This window comes from Lactuca saligna, chromosome 1 (assembly GCF_052625555.1).
Source record: "Lactuca saligna cultivar CGN05327 chromosome 1, ASM5262555v1, whole genome shotgun sequence".
NCBI classification, from domain to species: Eukaryota; Viridiplantae; Streptophyta; class Magnoliopsida; order Asterales; family Asteraceae; genus Lactuca; species Lactuca saligna.
The window spans coordinates 30876511-30893025 of NC_136417.1; the positions used below are offsets into that span (position 1 = coordinate 30876511).

At 36.0% G+C, this 16515-nt stretch overlaps 1 protein-coding gene across 2 annotated transcripts; it reads right to left on the reverse strand.

Annotated features, from left to right (window-relative positions):
- Positions 1-10006: 10006 nt before the first annotated feature.
- On the reverse strand, positions 10007-14166 carry EER4 (Transcription initiation factor TFIID subunit A). 2 transcript variants are annotated; one of them, XM_078979432.1, is made up of 8 exons: positions 13404-14166; positions 13008-13229; positions 11164-11718; positions 11008-11082; positions 10839-10917; positions 10617-10681; positions 10506-10541; positions 10007-10415 (listed from the first exon to the last, which is right to left on the reverse strand). In XM_078979432.1, the coding sequence occupies exons 1-8, from the start codon at positions 14004-14006 to the stop codon at positions 10212-10214; spliced, it is 1839 nt and encodes a 612-aa protein (XP_078835558.1). In that variant the 5' UTR covers positions 14007-14166; the 3' UTR covers positions 10007-10211. The 2 variants fall into 2 exon arrangements, with proteins under 2 accessions (XP_078835558.1, XP_078835552.1); XM_078979426.1 differs by having other exon boundaries at positions 11164-11727.
- Positions 14167-16515: the final 2349 nt, after the last annotated feature.

Here is a 16515-nt window from a genome sequence, read left to right on the forward strand (position 1 = left end):
TTATTCGTAAACTGTTTGTGTGATCAGGTTATGCTGTATAGTGCCAAACATTCAATAAATAAAACACATGCCAAATTTCATTTATAACTTTTAGTACATAACGTTTAGAGGGAAAAGTTTGACCTCATAAGGGTCTACATTACATCGTTACAAAAGGTAGTTTTTGGCATTACAAAAGCCCTTTGAATAGTGTAATCACATAGTCGCAGGGTCGACCTACATACAAGGAGTAGCACCAACGCGTACTCATAAAATTCTACTACCAAGACGGGAGAATAGCAACGAGTTCTAATCACTGCGACCCTTCTTTGACGGAGGCTGCGATGATGTCGATGCGCCCTGTAGTTCCGCCAATTTGCGTTCGGCTGCAACCATTCTCTCTTCGAGTGCCATGTATCTTTCCCGATACTCTCTTGTTTCTGCTTGAGCCGCGAGAAGGTCTCGAATGAGTTGGTCTCGGTGGTGGGAGTCTCGTTCCAGGTTTCTGGTGCGATCCGTAGTAGACTGTACAATGGCATTTAACTCCCGGACCTGATCTGTCGTTGTCCTACCACGATCATCCATTCTTGCTATTCGTTGTATCGTGACGGGGAGAGCCCTGTCATCCGGTCCACCATGAGTGAGATCATAGTAACCTCGTTGGTAGCCATATGGTGACCGTTGGCGTTGTTGTCGGCTCCATCTTTCGATCGTTGTTATCCAAGGGGGTTCAGGTCCGTTGTAACCAAAACGGTGCGCGGGTACCCTCGTGATGTAGGGAGGGTTGAATACTTCTGGTGGTTCCTCCGCTTCGTTCCCAACCATGACTACCTCATCACCTTCCTCTACTTCCTCTTCTTCCTCTTCTTCTTGGTCGTCTTCCTCTTCTTCTTCTTGTTCGTCTTCCTCCTCGGGCTCCTCCTCGGGATCCTCTTCGGGATCCGCTTCGGGATTCTCCTCGGGATCCTCCTCGGGTTCCTCTTCGGGATTCTCCTCGGGCTCGTCTTCGATCCATCCCGCGTTTCCCTGATTGGGAAAGTAGGGGTCCCCGGGTATGTGAAATCCTGCCATGTCGTCTGCACGAGAAACGGGGTTAAGAAGTACGTATCGGAAAATAATAATTTGGCGCTATAGAAACGTACAAATACTCCTATAGTATTTTTAAATGTTTATATTTGGTTCTTAGCGTGTTCTTTATGGAGTGTAATTAAGTTTTTAGATTTGTCGCTCATTACGACTATTCCTTAGTGTGCGTAAGTTACTTCTTGGACGGATATAGTTGATCAGGCTATATCCTTCCCAGAATTGATTACACATGCTAAGGCGTATTAATAATGTTCGACTCCTCCTCTTTCAATTTATGTTCTTCTAAGTTATGACACCATGCTAGTATAGAATGCATGCAAGTATACTTTAAAACAAGAAATTATTTGTTTTCTAAAAGTACAACTCGTTAAATCACTTTAAGAATCAGAGACCTTTAGTCCCAAATGTGTTTATAGTTTGTATATCTTATGTGGTTTGACATACTTAATTCGCTATAAACCGTGCTCTGATACCAATCTGTCACACCCCCAAACCAAGGATGGCGGAAACTTCCGGGGGTGGAGGACTTCATGTATAGTATCATAACCACAATTTCGATAGTAATTTAAGCAAACACAACCAACATATATATAATTGAAAAAAAGTTACATCACTTGTATGAATTACATGTTTCAAAATCAATTACAATATGTTGACAAAATATGAAGAGTTTGACGTCTTAACGTCCCATCCTCAAAAGCACTTGATTACCTGTTTAGTGTTTTCCTGAGAATACGAGTTGTTTGAAAAGTGTCAACACAAAGGTTGGTGAGTTCATAAGCTTTTATTAATAAACTTAGTAGAAGTCTTTCACATGTAAATTCGCGTTTGTTTCAGAAAAATCCGATATTTTCCTTGAAATCCGAAAAATGTAGCCTTATAACCAAAGACTAGAATGTATGAGAAATCATCGTTTCTTAGTAGAAATGTTGTGAGTTTAAAATGTTATGGAAAGTAAATTTCTTTTATCAACCAAAAACCTAATTCGGTTTTATGAAACCCCGTAAACTTCATGAATTGTTATCTCCCTAGGTGAGTCGCTATAATCATATTGTGACTATGTGAACCTGCCACAACGTTTCTCAGGCGTTGCGAAAATGTAATGACATTTGTCACCCGTAGACCTGCAGGTCCCACTGTAGCTAGCAGCAAGGTGTGGGGTGTCAAACCCAATATAGATCTATATACAAGTATCACGTTCTCCCTCAAGGAGATTTTGATTATAACTACCAGGAATTATATCCCGCACTCGGACGTACGGGGAGAGAGAGAGTCTCACAACATAGGTTAACAAGTTTACGTGAAATGTGTGTGGATATAAATCTTTCTTGTATGAATGTACCCTTTTCGTACGAGTGTGTTGAGTGATGTATCATAAACTATACCTATTATAGTTTATCTAAAATGTATATAATATGTATGAATTCTTTTTATGGAATGTATTAGTGTTGTGATTTTATCCAACTATACTTTTTATAGTTACATAATACGTGTTCTAAAGGAATGAATAATTTTTAATATGAATAACTTAGTTTCAGTTCACAATGATAAACTAACAAGGATACACATTCAAATATTAGAACTTATGATTATACACTTTGCTCAACATATTACAAAGTGTTATGATATTTACATGCTGTTGGCTAACTTTAGCAATTCTGCCCAGTTTTGTAAAAATCATAGAAAAATCATACGAAGTCGAAAACTAGATCCGTAAATTCTGGGAGTTCACAAAATGTGTCTAGTTTACTCATAATTTTTATCACGATTTTTAATGACCTCCAACTTGGGTGAAAATGTCCATAATCACAGACTGGTCCGGATTGTTGTTTGAAATGATAGGCAGTTTTGTAAAAATCACCATAAATTGTAGAAAAATCGTATGGAGATGTGCAAGTAGTCATTTTAAAGCTAAGAACTTGAACTACTTACACCTTGTACAGTTTTGAAAACAAAAATGTTTAAGATACCCAAAACAGTCCGTGAATGGAGTTGAACTTTTCTGATGAAGGCTGTTAGAAAAATCTAGTTATGTTCTTAGTGTTTTAACTTGTATTCCCCCCCTGAAAACTTGAGAAAACATGAAAATGTAGGGGTATGAACTCACCTTAAGTGATTTCAGTAGATGATTGTTGAAGAATGGAAGTGTTTAATTCAAGAACACTTGGAGATGCCTTGAAGGTTTTCGAGAATCTAACATCATAGTTAGGGAGTTTGTGTAAGCAACCAAAGATTTGAGTAGAATGAAGTGAAATAGTAATAGGGAGGATGAATTTTTACTTACTAAGTGTGGAAGAACACTTGAAATCAGCCTTGAATCTCGAAAATTTGTGTAGAAGAGTTTGAGAGAAAAGTGGTGTTTGTTACTTAGTGGAATGAGAGAAATGAGAGAAAATGAGGAGTGTGGTTGTTTGTTCCAGCTCAAAAACGTGGGAGTGAGTGAAATTTGAGTGTAAGGGAACATTGAAGTGACATAGGTAAGGTGGGGAGGTATGGCTGGTCATAGAGTGGGTGTGGGGTGGTTGCTTGTGTCATAAGTTAAGGCAAAGTCAACACTCTACAAATAAATCCCCCATTAGATCTTTATTATTTAAATAATGATTTTTATCAAAATATGTTTAAATTATGAATATTTAGAGTTTATTATGTTAAAATATAATTTCTGGAGAAAATCCCGTTTTAAAATCACGAAAAACGGGCTTAAAATGTTAAAAATATCAAAAATGGGCTAAAAGTGACAAAAATGCGAAATCTGGCCGAGGCTCGGCCCTCTTATGCTGAACCGAGAGAGAGGGAGGCAGAAACCGAGAGAAGAAGAAGAGAGAAGGGAAGGAACCGAGAGGGGGAAGGAGAGAACAGAGGGGGCGCGAAGAGAGACAGAGCGAGAAGAAGGAACAGAAGGCGCGAATAGAGACCGAGAGGAGCGGAGCGTGAGCGACAGAGGCAGAGGCTCGGTCTCTGGTCTCTTAGCCACCAGAGGCTCGGTCTCTGGTCTCTAAGCCACCAGAGGCTCGGTCTCTGGTCTCTAAGCCACCAAAGGCTCGGTCTCTGGTCTCTTAGCCACCAGAGGCTCGGTCTCTGGTCCTAAGAGGCCTCTCACTCCGGTTTCGGTTCCTAAAGCCTATTTTTCTCGTTTTCGCCCCGTTTCAAGCCGTTTTTGACCCGGTTAAGGGTCGGAATGACCCGAATGATTCCAAAAAGTTACGGGAAACTTTTGAGAGAGATTTGGGAGAGATTTCTCACACTTGGAGAGATTTGGGAGAGATTTCTCACACTTGGAGAGATTTGGGAGAGATTTGACATTCTTGGAGAGATTTCTCATACAAAGAGATATTTGAGAGAGGTTTCACATACTTGGAGAGATTTGACATTCTTGGAGAGATTTCTCATACGGAGAGATATTTGAGAGAGATTTCACATACTTGGAGAGATTTGAGAGAGATTTGACATTCTTGGAGAGATTTCTCATACGGAGAGATATTTGAGAGAGATTTCACATACTTGGAGAGATTTGAGAGAGATTTGACATTCTTGGAGAGATTTCTCATACGGAGAGATATTTGAGAGAGGTTTCACATACTTGGAGAGATTTGAGAGAGATTTGACATTCTTGGAGAGATTTCTCATACGGAGAGATATTTGAGAGAGATTTCACATACTTGGAGAGATTTGAGAGAGATTTGACATTCTTGGAGAGATTTCTCATACGGAGAGATATTTGAGAGAGATTTCACATACTTGGAGAGATTTGAGAGAGATTTGACATTCTTGGAGAGATTCCTCTTACAAAGAGATATTTGAGAGAGGTTTCACACACTTGGAGAGATTTGACATTCTTGGAGAGATTTCTCATACAGAGAGATATTTGAGAGAGATTTCACATACTTGGAGAGATTTGAGAGAGATTTCAAGTGTGGCATTTGTGAGTGTTTGGTTCCGTAATGCGAGTCTCTTGAGCCCTGTTAAGTCATGATTAAGGATCCCACGCACTCCTAATGAGTATGCAACATGGTTTTCATCAGTTTAGTTCATTGATTAGTACTAGGGCTTAGGAAATTTTTAACACAAGACTTTTCTCAAGTGATGTTTTCCCATTAATATAGCAAGTTATACAGTATGAACATAACACAAACCCTAATACACAAGGTTTAATAGGGTTGACCGGCTTGACCTGATGACTTGACTTGACTCAAGATTGACGATTGTCACAGATTTGGGGAGTTCTATAAAAGATTAGTTTATATCATTGAAAGATATATTCAATTACATAAAAATTACAAATAAAACTAAATATCCACAAACAAGTTATGTGAATTTGGAGGGTGAACTCGACTTTCAACAAATCAAGTTGGCTAATTAGAACTATCACATTCATAGAAATTAAATAGTAAATAGAGATGAAATTAATATGCTAAAATGTATAAAAATTAAAATGAAAGTTGAATGCTACAACGGATTGTATTTCTTAATAAAAATGTATAAGACACATCATACTTCTATCAAAATATGGGTAGGTGTCTACACAAATCGTATGCCTATCTCCCTAATTATATTCGACCATCATTGCTTATAGATCATTTGGTGTTTAATACTTTCTTAAAGGGATTAAACCCTAAATTGAATAGACCCCTTCTCTCGATTGGAATTTCTTCTTCTTGTAACTCTTCTATGATTCTCAGTTATTTTTAAATCCATCTGCAAACCCTGCACTTTCAAATCGCACTACATGATTGCTGTCACCATCACCCAGCCACTACCCGAGCAATTGGCAAACATGGCAACAACGTTTGAGCATTACTGCATTGAGGTTTGCATTGATCAAAACGAAATTAATATTCTCGTTTTAACATGAATTGGGAATCGTTTCAAGTTGTTATGTAGATATGGGAAAAAGGAATTAATGTTGTTTGATTATGTTACTATCTACACACCAGTAATGCAAATCATATGATAAGTCTTATTTTTCAAAGCAATGTCAATGTAACGGCCCAATTTTCAAAAGAAATTTTCATTTTTATTAACCGAAATACTTTCCACAAACCATGAAATCCAAAATACAATTGTTTTCAAAATTCATAACAAATACAATTTTATTTCAAATCATCAGAGTGTCCCATAAAAACGCCTGAGAGAGAGAGAGAGAGAGAGTGCACTTCGCGTCATTAAGCCTTGCCCTTGGGTTCAGATGTACCTGAAAGAAATCCATAAACTGTAAGTTAATGCTAAGCGAGTCCCCCAGAGCATACCCCACACACAATTCACATAATACATATCATATAACCTATAAAAGCTACATATATCATATAAGCTATACATATGATGTTGGGTTTTTGATACTACAACATCTATGGTGCACATATAACCCTAAATATCTTGGATCTATGTTTTCACTAATATACATGCAAGGATATTTCCAAGGTATTAAGCTTATAACTAGCATGCAATTGTCACATATCATACAAGATACTAATTAGGGTAACATACCTTTTGTGTAGCTTGAAGTCTTGATGTATTTGGCCTTAAAAGCTTAGCCCTGATAGTGTGAAAGCCTCAAATGAAGTCACAACACATCATGAACAAAGGTGGAACTTGAGAGAGAATTCCTTCCACACCAAAACACCTCCGTGAACTCCAAGTACAAGTCTAGGTGTTTTTGGCTATGAATGGATATATTTATATGTAGGATTCCAAGAGTCATGGGTATAACCCAAATCCATACCCATGGGTGTTATGATAAATTGTTCATGTGGCCCAACTCTTTATGTATCCATACATAAACTTGGTCCAATCATGGATCATAAGCCCAACACATACAAATATAACTAATTACCATAATTAGTCCCCATATATTTAAATTAGTCTCTTTTGATCACTAAATTAATTCCAAATTAATTCTTGATCAATACTAATTAAAACATATGATTTCATATTAATATATTATAACTTATAATATATTAATAAATCATATATATAACCTTCTCTCAAGAATCCATCATAACAAATTATCCTGATGATATGCAACCTAAATGGACCATACTACTCACGGGTCAAGTACATACCAATAATAGTTATGGGCTTAGATATCTAATCCAACATATAACATATAAGGAAGCCATGGAAACCCTCTAGGGTCTTACACCTAGTGCAACTGGAACCCCTACGTGGTCTTACCACCTACCATGAGAACCCCCACATGGTCTTCTTACCAAGCAAATATCATACAAACTAATCATGCAAATATAGTAGGATGCCATGGAAACCCTCCAAGGTCTTATACAAAATGCCATGGGAACCCCCACGTGGTCTTAATCTACTGCCATGGGAACCCCCTGGGGTCTTCCATGCAAATGTCATACTAACATAATGCATAATCAATCGACAATCCGCATATCATAAAATGGTCCAACCTTGGTGCCTTAGACCAATTGGTATGGTGAGAAGACTCACCTCTCGAATACTGAACTGACAAGCTAAGATCAGATATATCCCAAGCACTGCTCCTCCTCAACTGTCTAAAATCAACATGTGATTAACTTGTCACAATCCCATAAATATCCTCAAAGTTAACCCTAGTCAATCCTGGTCAAACTCAAGGTCAACAGTCAATGTTGACCTCAACTCGTCGAGTTCCTCCCGAGTCCATTCCACCGAATCCCATGTCAACTCGCCGAGTCACTACAGTGACTCGTCGAGTTCATCAAATGTCCAGAAAACTAACAGTTCATGCAATCCCAAAACCCTAATCCTTCACTGCACTCATTCCGAATCTCGAAAACGGGTAAACCCCACCCAACTCATCAAGTCAACTAAGGGACTCGACGAGTTCCTTCAGTCGCTCTTATGTTTAGTCATTTTCAGTGGGATCTAAGGTCCCAAACTTTAGATCCAACTTCCCCTAGTGCATTTACCATGTAAAGTTGCAAACTTTACGTGCATGTAAGGCCTAACAAGGCTAAAACATTAAAACTAATCTTCCTACAAGGTTTTAGTGCATGGAAAGGGCCTAAGTTGGATAAAGGGAGTAACTTTATGCCATTGGAGACCTAGAGAGGTCCAGATCTAGAGCCACCTCCTTGTGATAAGTCCAACTCCGAGTATGACTCCATTTTGAACCAAAAATGGTTATTTACTCCAAGGAAAGGGGATCTAAGAAACTAAGGATCAAGGTAATGACTTTATACCTCCAGATGGTTGCCAATACAAAGTAGATGTGGGATCTACTGCTTCTCTCCTTGCTCCTTCTTCAAACTCCAAAATCCTTCACAACCACACTAAAACTACTCACAAAGGCTCTCTCTCTCTCTCTCTCTATCTCTCTCACACACACACACATACACTCAAGGAGGTGTAAGGTTCAACTAGGGTTTTCTCTGTTTGATGAAGTGGTAAGGAGGCCACAAGAGGTAGGTTATGTCCTTTAAATAGGGTGCAAACCCTAAAAATTAGGGTTTTCCTTTACAACGCCTACCCGTCGAGTCGGGGCCTTCCGACTTGTCGAGTAAGATTTAAAATCCGCGTCCATATAATGACTTCTACTCGACGAGTTGGGGCTCCCCAACTCGCCGAGTTCATGCACAAAACCCTAGAATTGATAAATTAAATAATACCTGGAACAAGTGTTATAGTCAAGCAAAAGTTTCTCATGTTCATTTTAGGTAAAAGTATGCTGCCAGAATTATGGTATTATGTATGTACTTGTAATGTACAAAATATTCTTCATATGTATCTTTGTGATGTTTTCTCATTAGTTCTATGTGTTACATGCCATTGTAGAGTAGGATAAAAGAAGAGATGTACAAACATTGAAGGTAATATTATACAACGAATTTTCTCCGTACACAACAATTATGTTTTATAAATTTGTATAATACAATATTTTAAAGCACAAGATGTTGTGTATAGAGAAAAATCTTGTGCACGAATCAGCTCCCAATACTTATACTCCAATATTTTTGTAAAACCTTTTTACTGAATTCGTTGTTGTTTTAGTTCTTATTATTATCATCATGGTAAGAAAAGTAGTTCCTTTTAGTGAAACATATAAACTAACTTGATTTTGGTATAAAGCCTCTCTTGTAGATGGCATACAAATTGATAAACTAACTTGATTTTGGTATAAAATCTCTCTTGTAGATGCACACACACACACACACCCAAAAAAAAAAAAACACAACACAACACAACCATTCTCGTATGATAAACTAACTTGATTTTGGTATAAAGTCTCTCTTGTAGATGGCGTACAAATTGATAAACTAACTTGATTTTGGTATAAAATCTCTCTTGTAGATTCACACACACACACACACACACACACACACACAAAAAAAAAAAAAAAAAAAAAAAAAAAAAAAAAAAACCATTCTCGTAGATGGCGTACAAATTGAAGATGTGATAGAATATTATTATGTATGAATTGGAATGGAACATAAAACAAATAAATTTTAAATGGAGATTGAAGTGTATACTTGGTATGTAATCCTGATTTTATGGGATTCGTTAAAATCATTAATGATTTAAATGGATCTTGATATTGTTACCAAAAAACTGGATTTTGAAATTTTAGAATGAATATTTCGAGATTTTGTAATTAATTTGTTGTAAATAAATATTTTATTTATAATAGGAGCTCAAAAAGATTGATACATTATAAATACTGATCCACATTAGGCTGTGACATGGCATCCTAAAACTATTCTTCTATTACGCAGAATGAAGGTAGATATGTGAATTTGTACATAAAACTAAAATTATCTTGAGGTACATTTTTATTTTTTACAAACAAATTGTTATGGGTTTTATTTGTAGACTTTAGAATATGTTGTTTTTATGTATACTTCAAGAATACATAGTTAAAATTAAAAGATAGAAGGTAGATAGAACTGCCAAGTATAGCCAGTAACATATAAGTGCATATATCATATCATGTAACACTAAAAAAAACAGGAAACAGAAATAGATTTACCATATCATATCATACCAAGCTAAAAATAACAAAACCAAAACCAAAACCAGTTCCAAATAAAAACATCAGCATCACCACGTTTCTTTTGGTTTGGGTCTCTATCTATAACCACAATTTATAAAAAAAAAAAAAAAAAAAAAACGAAAGAAAAAACAGTTTTACCATTAACTATGTAAACGATCTAATATCCATCAAAGCCTTGTTTATTAAGATGCTTATTTTGAGATTGAATCATCAACTGCTCAGAACTTGCAGAAGCCCTCATCTGCTGCTGCATATTTCCACCAAATTGGTTTCTTGGAATTGTTGATTCTTTAGAATTATTATTATTATTATTATTATTCATATTTGTTTCAGAACATGAGTTCTCCATCAGCCCTTGTATCTGGAGTCAAATAGTCAGCAATAATCACTTTATTATCATAATAAATCAATTAATCAGAAACAGATAATATATAATAGATACTGCTCTCACCATATCCAGACGCTTCTTGTGTAAATCACTTGGTGGCTGCATTTTAGTTTCAAACAATCAATTACATTTTAATTTTAATTTTCTACACACAAAAAAAAAAAGTCAACTTACATTGTCTTTTTTTTGCTTCTTCTCTTCACTTGAGAACCCAGGAATTGTCAACTTGTAGTTCTTTTCTGTACACAATACAAAACAACAAAAATGTTGAAAATCCTAGGTTATTCTCAGAAAAGTAGTGTGTATTTTGACCCTTTTTAAACCAAAAAAGTCACAGGAATATTTTTTTGACAATAACTGATATTTCTTAATTTTGTAAATGAAAAAAATTAGCACCTAGGTGTAGCAACACATCTTTTGATTCTACAATTGAAGAGTTGCGGTGCTTGGCCAAGATGGCTCCAAATGAAGTAACCTAAAAAATTAAAAAAAATCAGGAAAATTAAATATATCTTATCTACACATTTAAATTTAAAATTTTAAAAATTTAACAAGTCTCACTCACCGAATCAATAAATTCATCAGCAAGCATCAAAAGCATTTCTTCAAGTTCAGGGTCCAAAACTATACTTGGATCAATCTGAACACCAAAACACACAAAACCATTATTAAATATAAACAATAAATTTCACACCAAATTGCACACACACACACACACTACCTGTGCAACCAAATCTCGAATTTTCCTTTTACCAAGAAGATGGTTGCTAGCTTCTGTCCCCTGGCTTGAACTTCCGCCAGGTGTCGTCGTCCCAGAAGCTGTTGCATCGGGTTGCGACCCGGTCAAACTTAAAGACTTTTGACCCGCGGATCCTCCGATTCTCGGTGACTGTTGCTGCAAAAGTTGTTGTGGATTCTGTTGGTGTCCAATTGGTTGCTGTTGTTGATTCTGATGTTGTTGTTGTTGTTGTTGTTGAACCATTTGTGAGATTTGTTGCTGATTTAAGGACATGGAATTGTGCATTTGAGAAGAAGGAAGCTGTTGTTGTTGCTGCTGCTGTTGTTGTTGTTGTTGTCCCAAAAGTGCTGCTTGTTGTTGTTGTTGTCTTTGTTGTTGTTGAAGGCGATATGAAGGAGAATTAGGTGCTGACATGGCAGGCATTTGTTTTGACCATTGTTGTTGTGTGAGGTTGTTCTGCATCATGGCTAATTGACCATTTTGACTTAATGCTGATAGCTGTGGGTTCATAAATGGGGTCCGTGATAAGCCCTGTGCCTGCAATTTCTAGAATAAATCAATGAAATTAGCAAAGATGAAAGGGAAAAGCTTGTGCTTAATATATATATATATATATATATATATATATATATATATATATATATATATATAGATTTCCGTGTTCAATTTGTAGAAAAATCAGTGAAATAAATTCAATTTTCAACCAAAGTTTCTTGTTTTGACGTCATGAGGTGGGATCACCACCTAGTGTATAATTAGAATAAAAAATCGGCAACTTTTTTTTATTTTCAAACTGTGTCAAATAAATAGAAAATCTAAAAATAGAATACAAAAAAGAAAAAGGACTTTTCCGAGGATGTGTGATATATGAACACAAGGATTTGCAAATTTTACAAAAAGATATGGTGAGGTTAAGAGATAGGCACGCATTAAGTCTAGAAAACCAATAAGAGAAACAAATTGAATTTCATATTGTGTAGTTTATATCCTAAAAGGAAACGGTGTAAAGATCAAAATTAACAGATTGGAAAATATATTGACAATCGATTGCTTAATAACATCAACAACCTTAAAACACTAGAAAGTCAAAATGTATTCATTTGGTGATAAACTCATTTTTCCTGTTTAAATGATGATGAATCCAAGATGAAGCAAATTACTGAGGTTGTTTGGGATATATATATATATATATATATATATATATATTGTTGAAAAGGAAAAGAAAAGTGGAGTTGTAAGCCCAAATACAAACAATCAATCTGATGACAGCAACTATAAATGATCCACAACTTATCTTTTTCTTGACATGTGGTATATCAAAGCTGTAGATATGTCTAAAGGCTGTAGACATGTGTTTAATTCTTGTATAAAGGAAGTTGTTATCATACTAAATCTTACAGAAAGAAATAGTAGGCACTAATGTATAATATTTTTGTTTATGGAAACATCACTTGACATCCAGATATACTTGAGAAACCATCGAAAAAATTGATAATATAATGTACTTGCGTGCATATTACTACACCTAATATGTGAAAAACTGTTAGGGTTCTATTGGACATAAAAGTAAGAAGCATGAAAACATCTGTCATATTCTGTGAATACAACTATTAGCAAGCATGGTCTTCACTTGCTAAAAAGCCATATAGAACAAAAGATTGGTAGCTTATGTGAAGCAAGGAGAATTATCACAAGTACCCATTTGCACAATGTTCACAAAGGCCTGACAATTACATGTGTGACTTTAAAAATATAAATCTAATAGTATTTCATGCAGCTTAAGTTAACATTGACAAAGAATCAAGTTATTGAGATAATATGTTTACCTGACTAGATGCTAGTGCATTTTGTTGGGCCAATTGTGGTCTCATCTGCCCCTGGTTTATCCTTTGTTGAGAGAAAGCAAGAGAACCATTTGCCCTAATTTGAGAATTCAAATTGTAGGGGCTGATCATGTTCATCCCCATTTGCATTCCTTGCAGTGATTGCCCTGGTGTATTTCCTGGATGAAACTGAGACCCTTGAACTAACCCGGTTTTCTGCCTAGGCTGCAAACACAATGACACAACAGATCAGACACAACATTGATCAAAGAAAGTAACCCTTTGTTTTCTATTGAATCAGACCTACTAACACTGATGGAAAGTAGCCTTTATTACTTTTGCTCAAAAGGGCCTCAAATCGTACAATTACGCTACAAATTGAGAAGTGAGAACGATTACCGATGCTGACAATTGGGATTGTAGATTAAGCTGCGCAGCAGCGGCAGCTTGACCGGGCAACATTGTCATGTGACCGGTTTGGCCCATCAAGCCTGAGCGGGTTAGGGTAGCGTTTCCTATCTGACCAATTTGTTGATTTTGTTGCTGTTGCGGCATCTGCTGCTGCCCACTAGCAAAATTCATCTGTCCATAGATTCTGGCAGCATTATTCGCACTCATATTGTACTGTTGTTGTTGTTGTTGTTGCTGCTGTTGCAAGTGATTCAAACGCGATATAGATGGAGACCTCTGTAAACCTTGTTGATGAATTTGGAAATTGGCTGTCCCCATCAAATTACTTTGCTGTTGCTGTTGTTGAAGCAATTGTTGTTGCTGCTGCTGTTGCGATAGAACGTTGGATGAATTAACTTGTGGCGCTTGTTGTTGTTGCTGGGATGGCAATGATGGGGTTGACATGATTTGACCAATGGTGTTGTCGATTGAAGAAGGGAGGTTTTGAGAAATCGATTGTTGCTGCTGTTGCTGTTGTTGTTGATCCATGGATGTGGTGGCGTTGGTGATGGTTGATTGAATTGGGGACGACGATGACCCGTCCGCCATCATCAAAATTGAGAAAAATAGAATGAGATTGAATGATTAAATCATATGGGAAGGGAGATAATTGGTGTATCAGAAAGTATGAACAAAGTGGCAGTAACAAGGAAACTCGATCGAGAGGGAATTTGGAATGAAGGTTACTCGGTAAGAGACGAGAATGGGTCCGCTCAATTTATATAAAACTATTAGCCGATAAATCACTACAATATTTCTTCCAAAAATCATAAATAAACCCTAATTTGAGGATAATAAGAATTGGCAAATTGTATTAGGTTTTAATGTTTTATGATGACTTTTGAGATTGCAACTATATTATTTTGACATCAACATAAACTCTTTTTTGGTGAAAAATAACTGCCACTTGTTTAAAAATAACGGTTTTTGACATGTTATTATCTATTTCTTGATCAAAGTGTTAATGTAGAATTTTCAAAAAAAAAAAAAAAAAAAAAAGATTAAATGGCTTGATTGCCATTTACATTCAAAATCAATTAACATTAGACAATTACAAGGGTTTCTCGAAAAAGAGTTCACATAATATCTTCTTTCTGGTAAATGATAAAGTTCAAGTTCGATTCATGTAAGTTTGATTTTGTAACCTTCTTTGTGATCTTAACCATAATGTTTGCATTGTAGTTTGTTGTGTTTTTGAGTTTGCTACGAATGTTATGGCTTTTGTATATTTATATACTACCGTTTTTAAAAACATGATAAATAATAACTTCTTAATACTAAGTTAAATGAATAAAATAAAAGAGAATCTTTCGATTTAGATATTAAGGTTGAGTTAGTATTGAAAAGTGGAAAACAATCATTTATTGAACCTTTTATGTGAATATATATATATATATATATATATATATATATATATATATATATATATATATATATATATAACACAACATTTTTTTGGTGTAAGGACAATATTAGATTAAAACACTAGTAAGAAGCTAACAAAAAATAGATTAAAAGTAGCAAAAAGTAAAGAAATGTTATACCAACTAATGCATTTCAATTTATGTTTTTACATCTATTACAAATCCAAAAATAGAAATGACTTTGAGAGAATATGAGGTTGATGATAAGGTAATACAAAATATACGATGATAACTTTAAACCTAATGACAAATAACATAATGATTAAGACATCTTTTCACATGTAGAGCACATAGTATACAAGCCTTAAACATATTTGTTTTGTCACACATACAAAAATTATTATTTTATTAACCATTCGTGGAAGTTTTAGTTAAAACACTAAAATGACAATGAACCAAAAAAAAATTGGCACGTCAATTACACATCAAAAGATTGCATTCTTCCTTACAATTTTCAAGATCGAACACTCACCTCACTTTCATCTATAAAAATGTACTTACATATCTCATATTATGTCTTGTTTAGGCTAAGACCATTCAAGATCATCTTATTGTAAGTGTTTGAGCTTAGTGTGAGCAATTCTTCAGTATCCACTTAAGATAGTGTTTAGAAGTCAAGTTAGCAAGATGTGTGCATACGGTTTTCATATTTATATTTAAAATCTCATTTACTGTAAATTGCTTATCTCAAGCGATTTAGTGTTTTAACAACTATTACTATTAACATTTGTTGGTGATTTTAATGTTATTAATATAATTTGGTGTAATTATTATTAATAATGAAATAGGTCGAGTTCACTTTACTAATCGAGATAGGAGGTGCGGTATGCACACTCGGTGTGTTAAATGTGAACTTGGAAATACGGGAGTCCGGCGGCGATGTCCAAGGGTGCAAAGTTCCAAGGGGCTGAAAACCCTTGGTGGGGTCTAGGGATGAGTTGTTTGTACCAATTCCTGATCCTGTATCGGTAGCGTACCGAAACCGGTACCGAACCGTACTGTACCGAATTTTAAAATATAAGATTGTACTATGTACTCCAAATTCACGAAATTCGGGATTCAGTAGCACCGGTACCGTTGATGTTAATTCGGATCGGTATTCAAGATTGACTTTTGATTAAATTCGATTTTCGGGAAATCGGGAACGGTACGGGTCGGTACCGGTTTTGTCCAACGCTCATCCTTAGCAAGGTCTAGGGGCAGCACCTCTTGCGGGGTCCAAGGAGCAGAGCCCCTGGCAGCGCCCCGAAACCTAAACGGATTTTGCTTCGAGTGCGACTCCAATCATAACAAACTTTCCTCTTTTTCGGGCAGTCCCTCGACATGTGTCCCTCCTCACCACAACCATAACAAACTTTCTTAGTGAGGGTGCATTCATTGACATAGTGGTTTTCCACATTTAAAACATGTGACCACCACCTCACATTTTCCATGATGCTTCTTCTTATATTTTTCGCACCATTTCGCTTTCCCTCCTCCTCCTCCTCTCGAACTAGACTTCGAGAACTTGTTTATCTTGTTGGACCCTACAGGTCCATCAAATTTTCTCTTTTCACCAACCTTTATCCTTTCCAGACCCTTTTCCTTCTGTTGGGTCTCCACATTCTTAGCTGCTCGAACAGCTGTTTTCAGAGTGG